Source organism: Psammomys obesus, unplaced genomic scaffold (genome assembly GCF_907164565.1).
Source record: "Psammomys obesus unplaced genomic scaffold, mPsaObe1.curated_primary_1811, whole genome shotgun sequence".
In the NCBI taxonomy this organism is placed as follows: Eukaryota; Metazoa; Chordata; class Mammalia; order Rodentia; family Muridae; genus Psammomys; species Psammomys obesus.
The window spans coordinates 5,959,202-5,978,886 of NW_026585643.1; the positions used below are offsets into that span (position 1 = coordinate 5,959,202).

General features: G+C 42.0%; 1 protein-coding gene and 1 pseudogene across 3 annotated transcripts in view; both read right to left on the bottom strand.

Annotated features, from left to right (window-relative positions):
* Nucleotides 1–3,712: 3,712 nt before the first annotated feature.
* On the bottom strand, nt 3,713–10,667 carry LOC129684459 (PAT complex subunit CCDC47-like; annotated as a pseudogene).
* Nucleotides 10,668–17,901: 7,234 nt separating this feature from the next.
* Nup58 (nucleoporin 58) overlaps nt 17,902–19,685 on the bottom strand; it is a 56,529-nt gene continuing 54,745 nt past the window's right edge. For all 3 annotated transcript variants that reach the window (XM_055617263.1, XM_055617251.1, XM_055617244.1), the window contains one exon: nt 17,902–18,264. In XM_055617263.1, the coding sequence (XP_055473238.1) occupies nt 18,182–18,264 (83 nt within the window). In that variant the 3' untranslated portion in view covers nt 17,902–18,181. The remainder of the gene's footprint in view (nt 18,265–19,685) is intronic.

The following is a 19,685-nucleotide window of genomic DNA, read 5'->3' on the forward strand; positions in this document are numbered from 1 at the left end:
AAGTTCTTTCCGGTCATCACCTGGAGTTTTACAGAATTTGTGTTGGAGAACCTTCTTTATCTCAGGCTACCCTTTAAAGCAACAATCTGTTTATTTTGTGTGTGTGTTCTCCCTTTTCATAGTCAAACCCTCATCCCTTTGGATGATGGCTCTAGAATGATAGTACAGGGTTACTCCAGAGAGCAGAAAGGAATTAAGGATGTGTTGAGACAGAAAGGCATGGCTGTTCACTTTCACCCTTTGTATTCTATAATCGCTGTTTAGAGTGGCCTTCCTCCAGCACCTAAGAAACTATTGGGAAAGCAGTGTCATTTACGGTTTTGTTCTTTGGTTTATTTTCATGGCAAGGTTGTTAATCCTTCACGGCAGCTCCATATGCTCACACCAGGAAATGCTCTTGTACCAAAGTCCCTCTGCAGGTGTCTCACTAGGACTTTAAAAATTTGCATTTAAAAATGTTCAGTTGAAACAGTAATGGAGAACCATGGGATGACCTCACCATAGCATTAATGTTTTCTTTCTTCTCCCCTTCCCTTTTGTATTTTTCAAAGCTTCCCAATAAGCATGTATTTCTTTTCAGAGCAGGGGCTGGGAGGTGCTAAGATGACTTATTAGTGATTTAGGGGAACAGGAGAGTTTACTTTGAAATAGAGATGTGCAATCTGGACCTAGATCATTCTCACCCTTCACATATTCCCTAATCCTTCTGCAAAAGAGAACAGTGTGTTTCTCCAAGAATGTTAAGAGGGCAAAGGAAAGAACAAGTAAAATATACCTAAAGCATTTTATGAACTCTACAGACACAAAGATGGCGTTAAGAGACATTCTTCCTGCTTAGTTATGAAGTCATCAAATTAATGCAAGGGCAGGTTGTTCCAGGACCTGATAAAACCATTACAAAGAACTCACTGAAAACTCACATCTGTCTCTACCACTGGCAACTACGGTCTTGTCTTTCAGAAGGTGTGGCCTTCCCAGGGATGGAACTATTTGGCTTCCTGAAAAACCCATCCCAGCTGACCTCCTGCTGTTTGTCCTTCTCTGTCTACCAGCAACTCAAGCAGGAAGCAGCATCAGTCTGGTGCCATATACACAAAACGCTCTGTGATTCTGCCTTTTTAGTCATTCTGCTGTACCTTTTTGAAGTCTTTTCTATGACATTTAAAATTTTCAGGATCACTTCCCTTTCTCTCCACTAGGCCATAAGAAGGGTGTTTGTTAAGACAGGCTATACATAGCCCCAACTGGTCTCAAACCCTGAATTCTCTAGAGTCCTGAACTCCAGGCATGTTCCTGCTCAAGGAAAGGGTGTTTTGCTTAGCCTCAGAATAAAAAATGTCTGTTAAACACCCCCACCCCAAACCAGACCTGCAACTTGGCTCAGTGGGTAAAGTGTATGCTTCCTAATCTGATGACCAAAATGAAATTGCATTTCTGGGACTCAGAAGGCAGAATGAGAGAGCTGACGCCCCGGAAGTTGTCCTTTGAGTTCGACAAATATACCATGCCATGCCAAGCACATACCTGAATGCCCAAATTCACACACACACACACACACACACACACACACACACACACACACACTAAACAAACAAATAAATAAAGGTAATGCCCCACACACCACCATCCAAGGCATTTTTCTAGTTTTCCCATGTGGTGATTAAATTATCCCAACGACTGGAGTTATCCTATAAGAGATCTGTATTTCCCTCCTGGTGCTACTTCCAACTGTGAGCTGGATCTAGTCATTTCAGTTTCTTTCTGTCAAAACAGAATAATAACCATCCTGTTCTAGAAATGTGCAGGCTTAGATTATGGACATACCTATCAAATGGCAAATTATGTCAATAAAAGAGAAAAGTGGGAGTCAAGGGCAGGGGACAAGCCTGAGTCAGCCTTATGGGAAAACCGGAGGATGGGTACTTAAGAAGCATTTGCAGCATAAACTGGCAGTTTAGCATTCACTCAGCAAAATGGCTGAAATCCACAGAACAGGCTCTGGGGAGCCAGGGAGAGGGAGGATTCAGAGAACCTGAAAATGTCTTACACTGTGAACCACACACGCCAAAATCAAGCTATAAATAGATGACAAGCTTTTGTGCTAGTCATCAGCCTCATCCGCTGAGACAACGAATGGATGTACTAAAGAAAGCCCTCTGTTGTTACCAGATCAGATCATAATGTGCACTATCAAATAAGCGTGGCAGCTGTGCCCTCAAGAGGCAAACGCTCTGTACAAACAGTTCTGATTCGGGCCCTTTCCTGGTCTGTCCCGTGACACAGGTAATAGGTACATAAGGACTCAGTCTATCTACAACTTATTTCTCATGTTTCTACACTTCTAGTCAATTCCTTCTGCTCTTTTTTTTTTGTCAATCAGTTTAATATATGTTATAGGTAGTTCATATGAATGCTTAAATTACAAAATTAGCTGCCACGGTCCAAATGTATGGGACTTTAAGAAAGCTTATATTACTCAAAAGATAACTAAGCACAAAAAGTTTTATTATAAATGTATTTTAAAGATTTGTATAACAATGTTAAGTCTAAAATCATATGGCCTTAAAGTGATTCAATTTTGTGTCATTTTTAATAACTTAAACTTGTGAACTGTTAAAAAGCATTACACTGTATATCCCAGTGCATACATTTCTATTAACCTAGACAAACCCATGTGAAAAACTCTATATAATTTTCAAGGCAACAGCACACACTGTTTTCACCGTAACTCACTGTTACTGCGTCAGATCAGAGAGAACATCAACAAAAACCCACCACCCACTCCCAACAGAAAACCAACCCTTCCCAACCCGAACAAAAACTACCTGGTACAAGCAGTGACTTAAAAAATGCCTAAATGCTTGTGCAGGTAGAGGGGCCTCTCCCCTCATGAGGCAGACAGCTTCGAATCGCCTACGAAAGCTCACCTTTTAAAAGCATATTTGTACATATCAATGGTGACTTGTTTCAAAAAAGTACATACCGGCCCGTGGACACGGTAAAAGCAGACGGAGAAGCAAAGGCGCACTCGCACAGCAGAGACCAGCTTCTCCACGAACACTTATCAGGCTGCAGCAACCAAGAAAACCATTGTGACCTCACAGAGACCAGTGATCTGACTGCTGCTGACCTGAGTTAGGTGAAGCAGTTCATGTTTTCATGCATTTCTAACTCAGGAAAAATAAACATACGACGACTTCAAATTGCACTCACGTTGTCATTGGCTCGTGTATCGGGCAAGGAGAAACTGCTCCTGTACTACCTACCGCTAGAACCTTCCATGAACTTACCGTAGTCTAACCCCTAGATTTGCTCCTATAATACTATTGTCAGTGCCACCCACATACAAAATACACACTGCACTATGTTCTAGGCCTCTGAAATTCATCATCACAGTGTTCTACATTCCATTTTTTCACAAGTTTAATGTGGGACACAGAAAACAAGCAATGTTTATTGTGCAATTCCAATAGATATTTTTGAAATATTGGTTTAGAGTCAGTCTCCGCAGTTATTTCAATTTCCCAGTTTAAACCAAAAGCAACAACCTATCTAGAAATTTCATGATCGTTCTTCAAGCATCAGAGTAAAGCATTGACGATTCAGGTTACAATTTAAAAATATTTTAAGACGACACATACTTTGTAACCATTCCTCTTATAATCAAAATAACTTGATTATCTGCAAGGAGATAACTGAAAGAACCCTTCCAATGTATCTAGAACCGCTGCAGAACTCCAAACCAACAGGAAAGGAGAGGATGAAATAAGGATTTCTCAGTCACTAGAAATATGTGAACTTCAAGGGGAGAAATGGACTCGTGCTTTTCAGGTGGCAAGGACCAAGACCTCTGGGATGGCTTTACATGGCTTTCACTTTGATTTGTTCCATTTTCATTTGCTTCTTCTCTGACTTCTTTTGTTCTATCCTCAAAGCAGCTTCCTCCAGCCTGCGCTGCTTCTCAGGGTCCTCCTCGTTCATGATCCACTCCTTCTCGGCTCTTCTCCTCACACTGGGACTGTGCAGCCTCCTGTCTCTGCACGTGTCAGCTTCAAAAAGTTCTCTTCCACTCAGGCATGGTTCTTATATGCTTTTTGTTTACTCTCTGTTGAGTTGGAACTTTTTGGCTTTATCGATAGAATAAATCACCATGTTCATCAGAGGTAGCAAAGCTTCCATATCCTTTGGGTACATATTACCTGAGCCAGGCACATTAAATGTAAACAGTAGTGACCTCTTAGTGTCAGGCAACCTTAAAGGCTGACCTTCCTCTTGCATAATCTTTGGATCAGAGAATTGGTCTGAAAAATGAACAGATTCAATCTTGTCAGCATAGTGTGTAAGAAAGTGAACCATCTTTGTGTCCATCATTCCTTCTGCGACTTTTCCCATTTCTGACAGAATGGCCAAAGAGTCTAGCAGGCCATACTTTTTCCAGACTTAGGTTTATCACTACAAAACTCACTCAGATCCTGCATCTCTTTCTGCAGTTGCACCAAAGCTTTGTGAATGCCAACAGCAAACACATATGTGTCCATGTTTCATCATTCATGGTTACTTTCATTTGCACTTGATCACTCACTGGCCTCATCATCCAGGCCAGGCCATTAAGCAAGTCTTGTCTCTTAAGGAACCTCAGCTGGATGAGCATGCCTTCACAGCACACTCGACCACAACAGGTTATAGATGTGCTCATTCTCCTGATTCAGCTTCCCTGTGCTTGTGGCTCCTTTGTTAGTTCCATCATCCCCCACCAAGGTAAAATTGCTCTCCAAACGCTCTCTGTGAGAATTAAACCAGGCCTGAGCAAGTCGTCTGTTTTTATTCTTCCCAACAATGTAGTTCATGATATAGGCCAGCAGACCGGTCACCATCAAAATTTCTAGGTAATAACTCTCCCAACTGTTCTGGAGGTGTGCAGGGACATCAACAATTGTTATTGAATCTTTATTTTTACTGGAAAAGGTATCTGGTTTGTCTTCATAACCCTCAAATTCTTCATCATCATATGGCTCCCTCCTGGGTATCTGCATCTTCAAAATCTCCTTCTTGGTTTTCATCCTGCCCTTCCAACTCTACTGTGGTTTTGTCTTCATCATCTTCCGAGGTTATCCCCCGCAGAGGAGATTCTGTAACAGCATCTTCCATGACATCCTCAAACACGGCGAAATCATTATCAGCATACTCTACCAAGTCTTCCTCATCCTGCACCCGAGGTTGCGACCTGGCTGGGGCTCCTGAAGGTTACCACCGCCACCCAGCCTGCCTTTGTCTGGTTTCTGCCTTCAAGTTACAAAGATATTTGTGGACCACAACGTCACTGAACAGCTCAGAACAGGTAGCTCAGTCACAGCCCCCTCCCCACCCCTTCTGCTTTTTTTAATGTTCCTTTCTGATGAAGTTAATGACGCCCAGTGACAATGAAGATGATTGTGATAGAAAATAGCCCATGGGAGTGAGTCCTGGGCCTGATAAGTGACCATCATCAAACCTTTGGAAGTATTAAAGAAAGTTTACAGAAAGGGTACCGAGAGGGTAAAGAGATTGGAGACTTTTTTTTTTAAAGCAGTAAGCAAAAATAAGACTCATGAGCCATGAGGAAACTTATAAGATGGACAAGGATCCCTGAGGCAGTATTTCCCTGAAAAAGGCAATGTAAATGGTTAAGATGGAAGCCTCCAAAAAGAAAACAAAAAAACAAAACAAAAACAAACAAACAAAAAACATACCTTAAGTAAAAATGGCAGTTTCAGCTGGAAAAGGGATTTGTGATAAAATATGAAAAATTACTTATAAGTCCAACTTGGAGAACAAGAAGATAGAAATTAGTCCTCAAAAGAGTGGATGCCCAGAAGACCAAGACAGTAGTGGCCATCCACAGCTGAACCCCTATACAAGGTTCATCAAACAGTGAAGGACAAATAAAATATTCTATGTGAGCTGCAGAAATTAAAGACAATGGGCCACAGATTTCAAACAATCTGAATGTAGAAAAATAAACAGCAATGTCTATGAAAGCTATAACTCAGTTCCCAGCCCCAGCCTTTGTGAGGAGACTGGGGAAGTGAGCATGGAAGAGGAGACAAAGAAAGCAAGGTGGTTGTGGTGATTCAAATGAAGATGGCCCTCATAGGCTCATCTGTCTGAATACTTGGTGCCCAGTTGGTGGAACTGCTTGGGAAGGATTAAGAGATGTGGCCATGTTGCAGGACGTGTGGCTTTGGAGGAGGGAATGTATCACTGGGGGTGGGCTTTGAGGTTTCAAAAGACTCACACTGTTCCCAGTGTGCCCTCTTCTGCCTCTTTGTGAATCAGAATGTGAGCTCTCAGCCACTGCTCTAGATGTCTGTCACCATGCCTTCACTCTGCCATCATAGATTCTAACCCTCTGGAACCATAAGCCCAATTAAACTCTTTCTTTTGGGCGTTGTCTTCGTCATGATGTTTTATCAGTGCAATGGAAAAGTAACTAAGACACAGGGGTTTAAGATTTACTTACAGTCCACACCTATTATTCCAGCACTCTGGGAGGCAGAGGCAGGAAGATCTCTGTGAGTTCAAGGCCAGCCTTGTATACAGAGTGAGTTCAGGACAGCCAAGGCCATACAGAGAGACCCTGTCTCAAAAAAACAATTGAGCCAGCATAGCACAACATGCTTGCAAGTCCAGCACTGGGGAGACTTAGGTGGGAGGACTATGAGTTAAAAATGGCAAGACTCCTTGCAAAAGAAAATCAAAATAAAAACCTAGTGATGAAAAAACTCCTTCCAAGGGTGACAGTGCTGAAAATGACTGTTGATGCCTAGAAAAGCTCTGGATACAGGAAAGACAAAAGGACACAAGCAGACGGTTGCTGGTCAAGTGTCCCCTTTATTGAACTTTGGTGTTTCTTTTAAAACGTGGTTTTGGCAGGGCAGGGGAGAGGGGCGAGAAAGGGAAGTAGTAGTGGAAAAATACCAAGACCCTTGGTGGGAAGTTCCCAAGGCTAAGAAGGTGGGTTAAAGAGTTACAAGGCCCGAAGATAACATCGGTGGTCACATCGGTGGTCACGGATGTGTCCCAAAACAAACAGTTTTGGGAACAATGGGTTGTAAGAAGCTATGGCCTGCTGGCGCCCGGTGCTTATCTGGCAGGTCAGGCCCTTAGGAAGGGTCCCAGGGCTTTGTTCCCAACAGACAACAGTCAAGAACAAGAACAAGAAATTAACAGATAAGAAAATGTTGAAATGGGGGCTGAAGAGATGGCTCAGGAATTAGGAGTGTGTACTGCTCTTTCACCAGACCAGAATTTGAGCCCTAGACCCATGTATGGAGACTTACAACTGTCCATAACTGCAGCTCCAAGAGATCTGACATCTTCTTTTGGCTCCTGGGAGCACTGTACTACACACATTAAAAATAAAATAAATCTTAAAAGTAAAAAAAAAAATGTTGACACAGATAACAAAATCAAGTGTGGCATATATACTGATATTTTAAAAACTGACCACGTGCAGTTTCTTCCAGGCTATACTCATGACACAGAGAATGTTCCTCATTAAATAAAACCTGACTGCACATGCTGAAATAAACATAGCCTAGTTAAAGCTTTTAGACTTGTTAGATATAAAGTAAATTTTTAAGGTAAATATCATTAGAAACAGAGGAAAATAATCCCCAGGGCCCCTAGGCCAAAGATGAGAGGAGCCAAGTAGCAAGGACTCTAAGCAAAAGACTTAGATTTTTGTCTAAGAGTAACACAGAAAAGACTGCAATTGGAAGCAACACTTCCCAGAAATGCAGAGATGCTAGACCAGCAAATGAAGGGGGGAGGAGGGGAGGATGAGCCTGCCGTGCTCCTTCAAGTTCCAGTCCACAGAGGCTGGGGAGATGGGCCAGTGGCTGAGAGTCCTGTTGCTCTCTCAGAGGACCTTGCATCAGTTCCCAGCACCCACATCACGGCTCACACAACCATCCATAGCTCAGTTCCAGGCGATCCGATGCCCTCTTCTGACTTCCATTTGGACGTCAGGCATGCATGTGGTGCACACACACGTGCAAGCAAAACACCTACACACATAAAATAAAGACATTTTGAAACAGAAAACAGAAGCTGCAACAGCCAACAACCAACAAACGTGAAATGCACCACCTATGCTCATGCTGCCATCCTCACAATGCCCTGAGGGCCAAAGGCTGCAGCCCTGGAAGCTCAGTGTATTCAAATGCACACCTAAGGACAGCATGGTATGTTTTGTCGTCACAGCACATAAATACGAGTGCAGATAGTAGTTGAATAAGTTGATTATTACATAAGTGATAGGAAGAAGTCAATAATTAGACTAATAATTAGCCAAATATTAGACACTGGCAAACAAAAGCAAGAAATGTCTATGTGTACCTGTAACTCTAGCACTGAGGATGAGGAGGCAGGGAGGGTTATGAGTTTGAAGCCAGCCTGGGTGACATGGCAGAATTCAATCAGAAAATAGGAAGGGAAGAAAGGAGGGAGGGAGGGACTTACAAAGTAGTAAATCGTTAAGTGAGAAAATGGAAAGCAGAGGCAGTAAAAAAAAGGTTGAAGTACAAAGGCCATCCACTAGAGCAGAACTGAAGTCATTTTTAAATTCTGATTTTATTTTGTGTGTGTTTTGCCTGCGTGTATGTATGTGTGTATGCATGTGTGCCTCCTATGTGCCTGGTTGGTGTGTAAGGGGGCCAGAAGAGGGCGTAAGGTCTCCTGGGCCTGGAATCACAAATGGTTGTGGGCCATGGGTGCTGGGAATCAAACCCAGGTACTTTGGAAGAGTAGCCAGTGCTCTTAACCACTGAGCCATCTTCAGCTCCCCCCAAAAGTCTTTCTTACATCAGAAATTAAAATCTCAACCATAATGGAAAATGTGTGCAGAAACACAACAAACACAAAATAAAACAATTGCAACATGAGATAACATGATTGAGTTGTGCTTAAATATACTAATTGTATCAATAAATGTGATGGGACAAATTAACACACTAAAAAGGGGGATTTTCAATTTGGTTCAAAAGTTGACCCTTTATATATGCTATATATAACACCTAAAACATAGTGACTCCAAAGGTCTAGACCAAAGGACAAGTAATTAAAATAAGACAGCTAATGTTGAGATTATGACACCCAAGCAGAATTTCAGCCTATAAAAATGTTATACGTGGCCAAAAAATACATAATTCTCAAAGCCTTGACAACAGAGGTTGTGAGGATCTGTGCTGCAAATAAACCATCAATCACTGTTACAAAGCACAAAATTATAAGAGATGAGAAAAAGGCATCAAATTCATAGTGGATTTTATTTTCAGTTGCCATTCTCAGTACAAATCAACTGAAAGTGGCAAAAATAAGAATGGTGACCTAAGCAATGTAGGTGATAAAACATGATGTATAGGGTAGGTATAAGGACTTTGCACACTGATAATAGTCAGCATGCCTCTGGGCTTCAAGACAGCTCAACAGGTGAAGGCCCTTGATTCCAAGCCTGAGAATTAGAGTCAAACTCCAGGACCCACATGGTAGGAGAGAATTGACTCCCAAAAGCTGTTCTCTGACCTCCACACACATAATGATGCGCTTGAGTGCATATGTGCACACATACAATAAACATACAGATGTCATTTTAGAATTAAAATAAAAGGTATACCTTCTTCTCAACTCCACACAGAACAACCAGAAAAGGCAGGGGAAAAGGACGCATGAAAGGCTGGAGATACAGCTCAGTGTATCTCACTTGCCTAGCATGCACCAGGCCTGGGTTCAAGACCTAGCAATATGCACACACATGCATGCATGCACACCAGTAAGCTCCATGAAACAGTTCACATTGAAGCGTTAAGGAATGAACAGATGATTCAATGAGCTATGTTGAAATTCCACATCAGAAAGAAAGAGGGAGAGAGAGAAATTAGATATCATATCACACATACACACACAAGTCTGTTTCCATCAGAAAGGCCAAACTACAATAATGCAATAGATAAAAATGTCCTGGGTCTTTGTAATAATAATAAAAAAAAAAAAACATTTAACACATTTTTAAAAGCGATGTAATCCCATAAAGAAAAAAAAAAAATGGATTTTAATGACATTAAGGCCAAGAAATTCTATCCGTCAGAAGACATCATAGGTGGGGAAAACAAGCTGCAAACTGGGACTAAGAATTTGTAATCTGGATAACCAGCCAAAGGTGAACAGCAGGAACGCTTGCATTAATAAGAAAAAGAAAACGTGAGTTTTAAAATGAGCACCACCTGGAGGGACACCATTGCGAACCAACGAGGTGGGCAACAGTCAATGGATCTCCTGCTGCGCGTGGATAGATGGCCGGAAGAGCGCCAGTAGAGTCACCCAGAAAAACAATGCTCACAGCTGCACCCCAAACCTGTCCATCACCTCCACAACTGGACCCAGTGCAGGCGCTCAGCATGCTTGCATGTGAAACTGGCCTAATAAAACAGCATGTACTCGTCCCATATGTGACATACGCTGACATTTTCTAGTTTTTTACATCTTTTACACCCTTCCTGTAAGGATTTGCCTTGCCGCTCTGTTTCCTTACCCTTGTGATTCGCGAAGTGGCTTTCCTGGCGTAGAGCGTACTGGGACTTCTTATGAGCCTGTGAGTCTCTCTCATTTGACTTCCATTTTCCACCCATGGTTTTTCTTCACTTTTGAGAACCTGTCTCAGCTTGCGACAGTGCCCAGACGCTCAGATCACACATCCATCCTCTTGGCAAGCAGCTGTTGGAGCCAGCAACCTCAGCTGCAGTGTCTGATCGTCTAGACTCCAGTTCTGCCATGGTAACGTCTGTGAGGTCTGCGGATAGGACCTCATTCCCTGACGCCCACAGCACCCTCAGTGTGGCTTTCCACTGAGGGGCCACACACCCGGGGTGGACAAGTGTCTTTTGGCCAAATGCAAGTCGAGTTGAAACCTGGAGCCTTCCCACACTCCTAAACCACCTTTGCTTTTGAAATGCTGCTGCTACCATCCTCTAAACTGATCTTCATGACTTACTATCATGTTTGAAAAAACACCTCCCAAGAGAATCTCTCACACGATCTCTCAGAAAACATGAAAAATATTCATGACAACCATTTTTCATAATAGGAAGCAATGTGGAGTCAACACGTGCCTGCTTTCCGATGAAAGGGTTGTTTAATGTTTACAATTGATGATTATAGGGGAGTGAAAAATTCAAGAATACAACATGGGTAAATATTGAAAATATGCATATAGGTGATTTGTAAAAGAACAGACAATATACTCTCATAACACTCAAAAAATAAAGATAAAATTTATAAATGTGCATACACAATACAGCTATTTTTAAGACATCAAAGAAAATGTAAAACTGCAATCTAGGAGGCTGGCTAATCCTCTCCAGAGACAGAATTAGGTGAAAAGACAGTTTCAATCATATTTTTAAATATTTATCATTCATATGTGCATATAATGTGTTTAGACCAAATTCACCCAAGTTTTATTATTTATCTTGCTCTGCTTTCAAAATTGAATACTGATTTCATCAGTGCTTATCAGAAATCTCAGAATCTGTGATCATATTATCCTTATTTATTTTTCTACAGTCTAACCCCTGCCCCTCACTCCTTCCCTAGTTCCTTTGTTCCTTCATGGAAGAACCCAAGACCTGCTTCAAGCCAAGACTCTGTCACATACATGCCAAAGTCAGCCTGGGCAGATGGATTCTTGACTGCAGCCTCAAAGGGGGCAAAGTACCCCTCTTTCTCCTGAACCCCTTCACTACTCCCTTATCCTGAGGAACTACTGGACACCTTCCTTTCTCTTTAGAGCAGAGAGCCAAACACTAGCATCCCGTCTCTGCGGACCTCTGCTGTGATGACAACTGCTCTTCCATGATGATAAATGCCCTGACATGGCAGACTGAAAGCTTTAAAACCATGTTCAAAAAGAAGTCCTTCCTTGTTTCTGTCAGTTTTTGTTGTTGTTTCACAGTGATGCAATGGAACTAATACAGTAAGGTGTAGCATATGTACTTACAGGAGAAATAATCATTCAAGATATTTACTTCATTCCCAAGTTTGTTCCCTTGTATTATTTAAACACTGTAGTTACTTTTCTGTGGCTGTGATAAAATACCATGACCAAAGTAACTTAAGGGAAAAAGGCTTATTTTGGCTTACAGTTCCAGAAGGATGAGAGCAAGAGGGAGTGTGAGGGCTGGAGCAGGAAGCTGAGAGCTCACTTTTTCAAACAGAAGAACAGTGAGAGAGCTACTGGAGACGGAAGCCTGTATTGACATTCTTCCTCCAACAAGGCCATACTGGGGACCAATGGTTTCAAAACATGAGCCTAGAGGGGCATTCTTATTCAAAACCACATATGTTTAACATTCCACTTTGTCTATTGGTATTCCATTATATCTCTTTGTTTTTTGTGGATGGTAGTAGTTGTTGCAATTAGAATATACTTAAACCTCCAGGTCTATACAGTGTTCATAGAGTGTAGAAACTTCTAGCTATGTACATTTCTTGACCCTTCCCCAAATATCCTTTGTGTTAGGTGATCCAAAGTACTGTCAAAGAGTGCTATAGTTTTGGGTCTAAATAATTCTATGTGGTTTAATGAGTTAAATAAGATCCAACTTCTATTTGCTATCATCCTTTAGAATGATTTCTTTATGGTTCTTGAGATGTGATACTCTTTGACAAGAAAATGTTATTTGCATCTCTCGAAGTGTGTTTTTGCTGGGTAGAGAGTTCTGGATTCACAATTTGGGTTTCACTTTCAATAGTTTAAGGTGAACATCCAGTAGGATGGCTACTGATGAGAACTCCATGATTATTTTCAATTGTTTTCCCACATGTGCCATTTATATCTTTCTATGAGGAGGTATTTTGTTTTTGGCTTTAGATTCAGTGTCTCATGCAGCCCACTAAAGCTCCAAACTCATTATGCATTTGAGGATGACCTACATTGAATCCTTGATCCTCCTGCCTCTACTACCCAAGGGTGGGAAGGTGTGTGTCACCATGCCCAGCTTCCTATAGAAACTTTAAAAATTAATGTCAATCTTGTGTAGTTTAATAATGATATATCTAGGCACAGAATCTTTTAATTTGTTGGGCTTAGTGTTAGGTCATCATTTTAAATCCAAAATTTTTTGCCTTTTCACCAGCTTTATTATACTTCTGGTCACTATGCCTTCAAATATTGTCTCTGGCTCAATATTTATCTTCACTCTGTTTGAGGTTCTTTTATATTTCTTATATGTATTTATTTGTATGTCTGGGTGTAGCTGTATTTATTTAAGCTATTTTATTTGGGTTCTTATATCTCTACTTCCCTTCCAGTCCTTATCTACCTTAATCCCTTCCAATCCCCTCAAAACTTGGTAGGAGAGAAAGAAGGTTAGAGGGGAAAGGGGCATAGGTCGTTTTAAACTACTTTCTGCTGGTTAGGGTCATTTGGTTCCTTGAGGCAAGTCCAATCTTCCTTGTTAGGATATCTCCAACTTCTTCTCATCAAACTGCAACAACAGCAACCAGGAGCAGCAGCCTTCTTCCTCTTCAAAGCCCCCCCTGATCCTCTCTGGACTCTGTCATTTATAACCATTCAAGAGTCTCCCGAATTAAACTATCTGCTGCTGTAAAGATCATGCCCCTGCTAATGCAGGAGACAATTATAGTTGATGGCTATGGACAAACTGAAGCAGCTCCATATCCCATGCCTGGGATTAAAATAAAACATAGTCACATAACTGGGGTTTTAAAGAAATCAAACTCTCACTACCTTTGGGCCTATGTAGGCCGGTGTGTGTGTGTGTGTGTGTGTGTGTGTGTGTGTGTGTGTAGGTCAGAGTACAACATGTCAGTTTTCTTCTATCATGTGTGTGGTGGTTTGAACAGGAATGGCCCCATAAGCTCATGTATTTGGATGCTTGGTTATTAGAGAGTGGTGCTACTTGACAAGAATTAGGTTCCCCTTGCCAGAAAGACTCAGAAGCTACGACTGGAGTTTTAGCTACCTGAATCACATGGTCAACCACTGGGAATTGTCCCTAGCATTGAGAAAAGTAAAAAACCAAAACACTCCTCAATTAGAAAACAGAACAATGGGATACAGTCCCTGCGGAGCCCCAAGGTGGTATGTCCCTTCTACAATCTTTTACATACTTTTCAAAATCTTCAAGTTGGGCTCCACGTTTTCTGCAGTTTGTTTGTAATCAGTGGGGGAGAACAGGGTTTAACAGGCATGGTAGGGCTCCCCATGGCCTCCCATTACCCAACTCTAGTCAGCCTCTCCTCACCATTCACCCAACCACATGTTGCAAGGTGGCCAGAAATGCCCTCTTACCTTTCCCTGGCTGGACAAACATCCAATGTGTGCTTGTGTCTCCCTGCCTACCACTCTGACTAGCTCATGCTGGAAAGTCCCAGCCTGAGGCTCTTTCCTGAGCTACCTAACACCCCTGTAGATCATATAGCCTGAGACTGCCATGCTGATATCACATGCAGGCCATTCTTCTGGACCACGGGCATGCCTATGGATAGCCCACATATAAAGGGCTGGCTCAAGCCCTCAGCCTTCTCTTCATTTGCTCCTCCTCCAGTCCCAACATTTTCCAATTACTTGCACCTCCACATACCCCAATCCTAGGAATAAAGTCCTAAAGGTACCTTTGGCTCTTTTCTCATTGTTACCAGGCATTCCATCTGCCAGAGGCATCTTCAAATACCCACAGTTCCTTGATTTCTCTTTATTGTTTACTCCACCTCAGCTTGCTCCAAGCCACCCTCTGGATTATCAGCCATTTCACCTGTTTTGTGAGTGTGTTTGATTATTGTATTTTATTGTAGGCTTTAAAAATTGGAGTCTGTTGGCCACCCTGTAATTGAGCAAGTTTGTGCCCTTGTTTCAACAGCAAGTGTTCAAAGCTCTGTAACATTTTGGCAGGCCACAACATATTTTAAACATTCTCAGTATTGTCATGTTTTGATGATCTGAACTAGAACATGTTACTACTGCAGTTGTTTAGGAGAAGGACACAGTCACCCCACAGGGTGGTACATGTAGTTGGCAAGTGTGTGTTCAAACCACTCATCTTCTTTAACACCTCTTGTTCTCCAGAGCAGTGACTGAGATTTGACAACTAGCAGCCCTACAGTTGAGACCTGGATCTCTCTTGTACCCAATTGGTGAAAGAGGGCCATGGGACTGGCTTCAGATCAACAGGTAGAAATGGTTAAGGTTAATCAGAGAGGCATATCAAAAACTGAGAATAGCCTAAAGGTTGGCCTCTTGAGTCAAACAGCCAACCTGTGAATGCAAAGGAGAAGTACTCAAAAGAAACTTAAAGTCACATGCCAGTGAGCACACAGATGATATGAATGTTCGAATGGTCTTGACAAAAGACCAAGGCAACCACTACATTCCTTTAAGCCAAAACTTACTTCATCCAGAGCAAGGACTCAGTTTTCTTCAATTAAAGGCAGAAAGCCAGCAAGATGGCTTAGTGGGTACAGGAACTTGCTATACCTGGAGCTCACCTCGTACAAGTCAGAGTCAACTCCCACAAGTTGTCTTATGCATATGCATACTGTTGCAGGCACATGCCACCTCTCCCAAATAAATATGTTATTATTATTTTTAAGATTGTTTTTTTAAATAGTAAATAAGGTAGATGTATGTGACAAGCTGCAGAAGGCCAAGTGTGAAGCTGACGAAGGTAATTTGTGAGGGAAAAAGCTGTCTCCCTGAAATCAGTGAGAAAATTCAGGTTGAATGGGAAATGCACCCATGAGCTCGTTTTTTAATGCATGGACTCTAGCTGGTAATGCTATTTCGGGGGCTATAGACACTTTAGGAGGGAGGCCTAGTTGGAGAATGATGTTTCGCTGGGGTGGGGGGAGTTTCCTGTGTACAGTATCCCCAGCTGCTTTGTCTTGTTTTGCTTCACCACCAGCCTGGAGTAAGCAGTTCTCCTCCATCGTAGACTCCCACATCCCCAAGCCCATGAGGCCATGTGACCACGAATTGAACCCTCTGAAGCTGTGAGCCAAATAAAATCTTTCCTTCCTTCAGTTGTTTCTGTTGGGCATCTTGTCGTGGAAAAAGAAGCCACCAACCAATACAAGCAGCAAGTGCTGGGGTAGAAGCCGCGTTAAGTTGTCCAGACCTAGGTGAGAAGAATGAGCAGCACTTATATAACACACTTCCAGTGTCTCACAAGGCACCCTTCTGTAGGAGGAGGACTTTCATGGCTGGAGAGAAGGCAGTGCCTGGCTCCAAAGCTGCGAGGCACAGGCAGATGCTCTTGTTAGAGGCTATTGGACCTCTTGACTTTAACACTGAAGCCAGGGCTTATTTAGCATTCGGACACCTTGCAGCACTCAGAAACGAAGCGAAATCTACCTACCTGTGCCTACAAATGGAACAACAAAGCCTGAATGATAACAACTGTTTAGGATTTAGTAACTATTTCAAGCCCAAGGGTAAGACTTCCTGCTCACACAAAAAGATACCTTTCAAAACATTAGTGCTGTCTGATAGCACACCTGGACACCCAAGAGCTCAAGTGGTGACAGACAATGAAATTAGTGTTTTCTTGCCTGCTACCTGATAAGACAACATCCATTATGTGGGTCATGGCTTAAGGAGTCATTTTGATTCCAAGTCTTTAAAGAGTGAACCTGCTATAAGCACTGCTTCTTTAGATGAACCTGAACAAAGTCCACTGAAAGAAAGCTTGGAAAAGGACTTACAATCTAGAGGCCACTGGAGCTCATGATTCATGGACTTTACTTATTTCATGCATTGTCAGTGTACCCAAACTAGAATGTATGTTCCTTCCACAAGAAATTTCTGCTTGCTACATATACTTAGCCATTCCAACATTTAAAATGAAGTCTCGCACGAAGTAGGTGCTCAACAAATATCTGTTGACTAATAAGAGAAACATGGGAAAGGTGTATTCATAAGAATGCATTGCTTAATGAGTGACTGTCCATAAACACGTGGAAAGATGGTCAAAGTAACTTATCACTGGAGGAATAAAAATTAAAGCCACAGTGCAGGTTAGAGAGATGGCTCTGATTAAGAGCACATACTTCTCTTCCAGAGAACATGAGTTCCTTCTGTTCCCAACATTCTTGTGGGGCAACTCACCTTCTGTAACTCCAGCTCCAGGGGATCTGACACCCTCTTCTGGCCTCCATGAGCACCTGAACTCTCATGTACACACATGCACACATGCATGCACATAAATTAAACCTAAATCTTCCTAAAAACAAGTGAGATTCTACTTCAAACCCTCTCAGGTGACAGTGGCACAGTGGAGGGAGAAACTGGAGCACTCACCCAGTGCTGGTGAATGGAGAGCATATAGCCACTTTGGAAAGTCTGACAGTTCCGTAAGATGTTAAATAGTTAGTTACCACAAGACTCAGAATTTGTACACCTTAGTACAAACTCCAAGACAACCAAAATCATTGGTTCACACAGAGGCTCCTATCCATGAATGTCACAGTGACATTAACCACGATCACTGAAAAGAAGGAACTACCTGTTTGCTGACTGAAGATGGATGTGTCAGAGCCACACAATCAAATATTATGTAGCAAGGAAAGGAATGGAATAATGATACAGAATATCCTTGAAGTCAGTGTACTAGCTGAAAGGATGCAGTCTACAGGAAGTATTCAGAATAGCACGCTATAGAGAAGTGGAGAACAGGTAGCTGAAGGAGTTGGGAGTGATGGTGGTAAGAAATGGGGAATGAGGGTTAACGACAATGAGGTTTGAGCGGTCACTAGATACCATAAAAGCTACCTGAATTATAAATTTCAGTTGGACAAGCGTAAATCTTATCTCAACAAGATTTTAAGAATGACACAATTGAAATGATATTCAGTTCACTCTACTTGCTCCATTTTATTTTGTATCAATGTTGCCTACTTCATCTGTGAATTTCCCACAGTCTACTATAACTGAGTTGGTAGCCAACTTCGCATTCCCAGGATCTAGCACATGATCTATTAGTTTATTCTAAAACATTGGGGCCAAGTTTCCTTCCTGAATTATAAAGATCTTGACCAAACTCACTCTATGCTCTTCTTAAATAACAAGTCACCAAAAGAGTGTGAGACGTCCCTTGCAAAGAAGATACTTGTTGATTTCAGTGACTGCTCAGAACTGGAGTTTTCTTCCCAGTTCATTGGTTTCCGTAACACTAGGTTTTCGAAATCCAGTTAAAACATGTGACTTTTGGCCTGAGAGAAAGAGAGAAATAGTTTAGACTGCTGTGATAATAAGAAGCTATTATGTATTGAATTCTGGCCTTGTACACGGCACACAGTTCCATACCTTTATTGTGGTAACTTATCCAAATGTTCACAATTGCTGTATAAGGCAAGCACTATCTCCTTTTTATTAAGGAGGTACAAGGATGCTAAATAATTAGCCTAATGGCAACACTGTTCAGTAGTGGCAATAAAATCCGACCCTAGCCACACAGTTGAATGCTTGTGGGAGGTGGGGGAGGAGGCTGCAGTATTAATTCTTCTCACTTCATTACTTATCAATTAAGAAATATTCATGGAATTGAATCCCACACTAAGTACTGATGATGCAAACCCAAACTCAAATGAAAACAAAAGAGGAACCCTGGGTTTACAGTCTAACATGGAAGATAAGTGTGTGACCAAAAAATTAAAAAAATACAACATGGTAGGTGTGGTTTGAATGAGATGTCCCCCATAGTCTCATGTATTGGATTACTTGAGCCCCAGTTGGTGGCACTATTTGGGGAGGCTCAGGAGGTGTGGCCTTGTTGAAGAAAGTACATTGCTGGAGGTGAGCTTTAAGAGTTTAAATACTTGTACCATTTCCAGATCACTATTTCTGCTGCACGCTTGTGGTTTGAGATATGAGTGCTCAGCTTGCTGCTCCAGCTACCATACCTGTCTGCTGCCATGCCACTGATGAGAATGGACTCTTATCCCCTAGAGCTGACAGACCAAGCAAACCCTTCTTTCTGTAAGTTGCCTTGGCCACAGCAAAAGAATAATAACTAATACAGTAGATGTTTGTCATCCACTAGAGTGAGGTGTTTGTGCACTATCTGCTGCAGGATCTGTGGAAGAATAAAGAAAGGCGAGCACCCAAAAGCTCATGTTTATCTCAGATGAGGGAAACCACCTGTGTGGTGAATTGTGAACTGAAAATGTCAAAGGGCACAGGGTTTTTGGAAGGGTCTTTGAGTGAGAGATCCAGAAGGAAGGTCTGGCAAACAGAGTAAAGGCCAGATTGTGAGGCTCCTTGTGTGTGTGACAAGCCACTGTATGGAAGAATGAGTAGCTACCAGTATGGGCTTCACATGATCATCCTTGTATTCTGAAGAGATATGAACTCTGAGCAACGAAAGCAGGACTCTAGGTCAGAGGCTGTGTTAACAGTTGGTTTAAGAGTTAAAAGACAAGGACCAAGTTAAACACCTAGAATTACTTTAGCTTTGTAGTAGGTAAGCCATGCATGAGCTTACAACCATGTCTAGAAAGAATGAAAGCAGCACAGCTGGACAGAGATACAAGACAAACTGCTTACATAATTTCAAAAGTTAGACTAATTATATTAAGGGTCTCGGTATGTGGCTTGGCACTTGTCTAACATGCAAAAGGCCCTGGGTTCAGCT